The sequence below is a fragment of the Macrobrachium nipponense genome, chromosome 22 (assembly GCF_015104395.2).
Source record: "Macrobrachium nipponense isolate FS-2020 chromosome 22, ASM1510439v2, whole genome shotgun sequence".
NCBI classification, from domain to species: domain Eukaryota; kingdom Metazoa; phylum Arthropoda; class Malacostraca; order Decapoda; family Palaemonidae; genus Macrobrachium; species Macrobrachium nipponense.
Genome location: NC_087213.1, coordinates 39,136,564 through 39,143,136, shown reverse-complemented (window position 1 = coordinate 39,143,136; position 6,573 = coordinate 39,136,564). Strand labels below are relative to the sequence as shown.

The 6,573-nt window shown below is 36.2% G+C and overlaps 1 protein-coding gene across 2 annotated transcripts in view; it reads left to right on the top strand.

Annotated features, from left to right (window-relative positions):
* The window catches only part of LOC135198605 (uncharacterized), a 211,405-nt gene extending 205,278 nt beyond the window's left edge, over positions 1 to 6,127 (top strand). For both annotated transcript variants that reach the window (XM_064226337.1, XM_064226338.1), the window contains 3 exons: positions 4,099 to 4,249; positions 4,966 to 5,151; positions 5,332 to 6,127. In XM_064226337.1, coding sequence (XP_064082407.1) covers positions 4,099 to 4,249; positions 4,966 to 5,151; positions 5,332 to 5,471 — 477 coding nt within the window. In that variant the 3' untranslated portion in view covers positions 5,472 to 6,127. The remainder of the gene's footprint in view (positions 1 to 4,098; positions 4,250 to 4,965; positions 5,152 to 5,331) is intronic.
* Positions 6,128 to 6,573: the final 446 nt, after the last annotated feature.

Sequence of the window (6,573 nt, the reverse complement as noted above, 5' to 3'; positions counted from 1 at the left end):
CCAACAGCAGACTAACAAAACTTATGGTGACCTCAGGAATATAAACCAAGGTTGCTGATATCCCAGACCCGCTCCTCACACCCCCAAGAAGAGGCAGACACTGCTTATACTGCATGCTCTAACTATTCTCAATGAAGCAGAACTTGAAGTCAGTTTCCCAGACACAGAAGTCTTACTGTTCCTTGTCTTCCTGTATCAAAACTTACCAATATCTACCATGTTCCTTATGGGAAAGGGCAGGCTGAAGAGGAACATTTCTGTTCAGAGCATATACAACAACATAAGACCAAAGCACGTTTCTGCACTCTAAGATTTTCATGCTCTGACAGGTTCTGATATGTCTGATAGATTTGCTGAAAAAAACCAAAGATTCGCCCTTCAAGGCATATAAGTCTTTAAGATGATGAAATCCTAGATGCACTAGCAATGTTCGGGAAAAACATTTATCCACCCGCTGGTGTATGCTTTCAGTTGGAATGCTTTGTCTGTATTTTGTATCGATCCAAAATCTGCACAAATGTGAGTGAGCTTTACTGGTTCCTATTCTAACCTCCCACCAACGCCAGATCCACTGACCACTGGGCTTAGACATTCTTCAGGCACATTAAATATCCATGATTTGGAGAAAAGCTTGTAAAATGCACTTGTGCTTCCCACCACCAACTGCATTTGGTTGGACATCTAATGCAGGTTCATGACATTTCTCCCAAGTTTGCAGTCTGAATCCACCAGCTTCTGACGCAGTATTGCACTTCATAAAGTATGGGTGCTAACGTGGATGTGGAGGAAGATGCAGTTGCCGTACGGAAGTTTGTGGATGCTGGGTTTTCAGCTGCAACAACGAAACTGTCCAACCAGGGATAAATGAAGACTGAATATTGAGGTGTTACTTTCTATGACATCCACAAACTAACAATTGATATCCATTGTTAACAGTATACACTATAACAGTATATACTATGCAAGTCAGGATAGTTTATACAGGCAGTTATGGAATATACTGAAGCTGTGTTATACAGTTAAATATATATAGAATTTGAAAAGATGAATTTTGAAAGCAAGTAACTTTTAAATTATTATGTATCTTGCATGAAATTTTGAGGATTTGGTATTTCACTGACTACAAACATTCGTTGGAGGGCCGCCCAGAACTGACTAGATAAAATAGCAAAAGTATAAATGAAAACAATTCCAGTAATTGAACAGTAATTCAACCATATCATTTTATTTTGATTCATTTTTTTTGGCTTTTTAATTATGTATTCATTCTGAAAAATACATTTTTTAAACAGCTACTTGGTTTGTAATTTCTTTTAAAGATTATAATGCCTTTTTACAAAAGCAAGCGAGTTTTTCCTTAGAAAAAATTACAAATATGCCTACACTAATTATAAAAAAGAACTTGCATTTTCTGATGCATTTAAAGGGGGGGTTCACACGGTCAGACATCTAAAAGAACTTGACCATTGCACACAGCATGATGTTATGAAAAAAAATCAACTGTCTCTATAGTTCTTTTATAACGGAACTTCAAAAATATGAGGGCTCTAAGAGGTCAGGCAATTCACTCCATGGTATTTTAATAACATGATGTTTTCATATGGATCAAGAACTGCCACGAGAGTACATCAAATTTGGATTCTACAAATATTGATTAGGAGGCGAGTTTTCATGATAAGGCCAAAGATGTAATTGAATGTTTAGATAATTTTATTTTATTTTACTGAAATAAATCAAATTCACCATGCAAATCTGAATGAATAGAAATTATTTGTGGGGGAAATCACTTGTTTTGGAACCACTTGAATCATAAATTAATTAAACTGACCATAATTTTTGCATTTACTTATTTTGGAAAGAAAGATGATGGGATAATGCTTGCAATTTTAAACATAATATTTCTACACATTTGGAGATAGGCCTAGTAACTTAACTAAATTCATGATTTACATGAAGTCGTTTTGCTGTGCTACTGCACCCTATTAACAAAGTAATCATTATAATCATCTACTACTTCTTTTGCAATTTGAGGGTAATTCCGTGAGCCTTGTTCATTTTGCCAACCTGCTAAGCAATTAAGTTCTGCAGATACACCTGGCAAAGTAATTTTCCTTGCCGTCTCCTCGATAAAAGCACTTCACTGGGGGACAATCTGAAGGGCATATATAACTGTGCCCATCTTCTGGGTGTTATCTCAGTTCCTTCATTAAGTTTGTATGAGGCATTTGATCACTTTTCAGCAACCAGTCGTTTGTCCACTTTCCTTTTCTTTCCTTGAGAGCAACGAGTATCTTAACTGCCATCTTCCCTTATTCGCTAAGGGTCATGTTGCTCCTTGGCTTCCTGGCACCGACTAAAGCCCCGTACACACTGTGCATCATGATGCTCGCAGTGTTAGATGGCTGCATTGAAAAACGACTTTTTCAACATGAAGCCGCATCACCGAGTTGATGGGTCAGAGCCATTTTATTACTCAGCTCAAGTGTTGCACCATCATTCAGAGGGGGAGGATGTCCGGTCACCACCACCCACCAAACCCCTTCAGTGGACAAGGACTAACACAATACATTTTATTGAATTAAATTACTGAAGGAACATCCATCTGTTTGGAACATCAAATGCAAGCATTAACAAGATGAGAAACATCAGGAGTGCAAGCTTGGAAACCATAAAATCAGAGTTATGAGTTTTGTAAACTGTGCATTGCGGAATGAAGACATTACTAAAAAGCTGCACACCCTGAAGACACAATTCTACAGGGAAATGTCTGCAATCAAAGCATCACAGAAGTCTGGAGCTGGCATGGAAGATCTCTACAGTGTTTTGATGTGCTGCGTTTCCTGAAATAAAAAAATATTTGTGTACTTTGTACCTATATTTGAACCTTACTTTCAAATAATCGTCCCTAAGGACATTATAGATGGCTTCACAGGTTTCGGGGATGATTAGACCGAGGCTCTGTTTTGAAATCCTGGTTGAATATTGGTAGCATGCATACGATCCTCCAGCTGCAAGAATGAGCTCCTGGTGATATGCTGTCTCGAAAGCTGGTGTCCTGCTTACAAATATATGGTTCAATTTTTTTCCAACAATTTATAAAATGCAAGGATTGGCATTCTTGTGTAATTTTCAAAGTCTGTTGGATTTTCGACTTGAAGCTCCAAAAATATTTCATTGAAGCTTCCCTTCAGAGGTCGCCGAGAAAGGCATTGCTTACACCACAAGGTTCTAAGTTTCTTCCTCAAAAGTTTCTCTTTTGCAGCACACAGAGCAACTACACCCCACAGTAGAGTCTCCTGGCAAAGTACGTCATCGGCAGACATCCTGCCGTTGAAAGCTGAAAGCGAGAACAAGTGAGCAGTGTTGCAGTACAGTTTGGCCGCTATTAATTTTTTTTCAACACCACTACTGCATCACGTAGCTGATACATGATGGCATAGTGTGTACCATGCTTAAGGTTGGCTGTCTGTCTGGTTTCAGCGTGTAAAACTCTTTCAACATGTTGTGTTGAAGGTTCGATGAGCATGTTGGCCAACATTTCTGGCCGTGTGAAAGCCCCTCAAGTTAAAACAGATTTATTATTCACATATAGTAAATGATGAAATTGGAAATGACTGCATCCTGACTTGTTAATAACATGTCCAACAGGATATATACAACAATAATTTTGCCTTTGAAACCCTAAGCAGCGTAAATCATTGTCAACCAGTTCTTTATGTAAAATATACGAGTTTTAACTTCATTTAATTTGCTGCTATTCTCATAAGGCTCCTTAACGAAAACTGTTCAATTAAATATTTTTGGGAATTGTTTCTTTATGGGAGATTCTACAACAAAACATTTTGCATTGACAATTTTCAATAGGAGAAAAAGGTATAAGCAAGCATTGGGAAACTGCGCAAAAAGACAAAGCAGAGGCAAGTTTTCCAAATATAAAATAAGGGTAAATATAAAAAACAATCATATCATCAGCAGCTGCTACATATGTAATAGCAGTTGAGATTTTCAAATCAGTTAACCTTTTCCCATTTCATGATTATCCAACCTTCTTATTTCCTCAAATCAAACCTTTTACATTTATTATCTTTCCTTCTACAGGTATGGTTTCAAAACAGGCGGGCCAAGTTCAGACGAAATGAGCGAAGCGTTCTAGCCCAGCGTTCCACATCTTTCCGTCCAGCTGATTCAACGCCTTCTATGGCTCCTACAACAGGCCCGGTAGAGCAACCACTGGCACCCAGGCCTACCGGTAAATAACGCACGTTTGAAAAAGAATTGGACGATGAACATACACATATTCACTCTGGAAATAAGACAGTTGGGAGATGAAATGTTGAAAGTCTAGCTACTTACGTAAGACAGTTGCGAAATTGAAAACCGAATTCTTTCTTATCAGTGAAGGTCACCTTGAAAATTATATATACATAATATAAAAAGTTTTTCCCGGCTATTCAGCCATAACTTATGGCCCTTTATTTTCTGAGACACCTAAAAGGAAAAAATCTCTTCATCCACACTAAGAATATACTACTTAATCTAACAAGAATGTTAAAACTTTATAGATGTAAATTTCTATTATTCAAGAATCTCTCAATTTAATTTTCACCATTCAATGTCTTACTAACATTCTAACTCTCTCTTCATTATTTTCTACGTTAACAGTCTCAACTTAGCCAAATGTAAACATCACTGAAAACCTATCCAATTATAGGAAGCCGAATGATTTAATGCTGTCTGCAATTTGGCGTCTATTCTGACATGTTCATTAGTTCCTATGAAGTAATATTTTTTCTGAATCTACAAATACAAAACATTTTTCTGAATCTACAAATACAAAACAAAGTATTTATAAAATCAACATTCATAGAACAGTAACATACTTTGGTAGCTTCATTTTTCTCAAATGTAAGGCAAAATTGACTTTAACGTTATATACCAGTTTTCCCAATGACAAGACCATTCCAGGTAATACCAGTATGGCCATGTGTGACTACAGTGGGTATGGCAGTGTGGGCGTAGGCATTGGCATGGGAGTTGGAGTGGGCCCTTGGAAAGGATCAACTGGCGCTGTGGGAACAACTACACCGCCGTACTTGTCTCATTTTCCCCCGACAAGCTCTCCTACGCCCATGTGCACATCTTTACCACCCGGTAAGTAAAAGACAGTAAAATTCTAGCATTTGATTGCTTTGTTGATGATTTTCCTAGAATCTAATTTCTTTGTTGGTGATTATTCTAGCATCTAATTGCTTTGTCGATGATTGACAATGTTTAACTATTGAAAATATCATGTCAATTTCTGACCACCAATCCATTTCCTCGAACCCGAAGGCTTGGCTGGGAGCTACGGAAGCACCATGGCAAATGCAGGGCAGATGGGAGGGAGCTACATGGGGTCTTCCTTAGCCAACCTGCGACTCCGAGCACATGAATATTCTCTACACCAAGGACAAGTATCTGGGCAAATGTGATGACTGTCCTCGACTTGGAGCAGCTGCCATCCACTTGCAAAACTTTGTCCTTCAAAGGTGTTATGCCACGAATAAAAAGTGCCTGGAAAATAAGCAGTGTTTTTGCAGTAACTAATGAATAAGCGTGTCTACAACTTGAAAACTAAACCAACGACATACTGATGTGTTGAATATGTGTTTATGTTACGATCTGAAAAAGTATACAGGTGAATTTTCATTTAAATACCCAGGCATCAAACACTGTTTAGACAAGAACTTGGGTATGTGCCTAAGCTGTGTTCTTCAAGTTTTAGCTAACCAATTCTCTCACATTGTGCACAACACAGGTATTTAAGCAAGCACATCATCAACGCAGCTGTAACAAGTAAAATAACAATTGACATGAAGGTGTGATCAAATTCAGGATAAAATTCCTTTCAAAAAAAAGGACAAAACTAAGAAATTACAAAAATGAAAAGAAGTAAGTGTACATAAAAATAATTAACAATGCATTGTCCAAAAAAATCAGTGCCTATGTGGAGTAAGACGTTTTCAAGACTAAACGGTATTAAGGAAAAATATGTATAGTATTAGATTCTTATCAGATGTTAATTTTCCCATCATATTCTTATATTTGATTAGGAATAAATACGAGTGACTATGCTTGCGTGCAGTGATAAAAACAGGGCTTTATACTATACATATTAATATATATATATATATATATATATAGATATAACATATATATTATATATATATATATATTATATATATAGATATTACATATATATATATATTTAATATATAATATATATCTATCTATGATATATACCTATAATATAATATTATTATCTTAGATTATACACTGATCTAGCTATTAATATATATAATAATAATATATAATATATAATAGATATGAATCTATAATAATAAAATATATATAATTCATAACTATTATATATATATTATAGTTATATATATTATAATAAACACCTTCCCTACTTAAAAACTAGATAGACGTCTTTCCGGCTAGCGGTTTGTATGTTGGTTACTGCAATATTCATGCCTATGATGTTAAGTCAACACAGTACTATACGTTTTTATAATAAACCACAATACACAG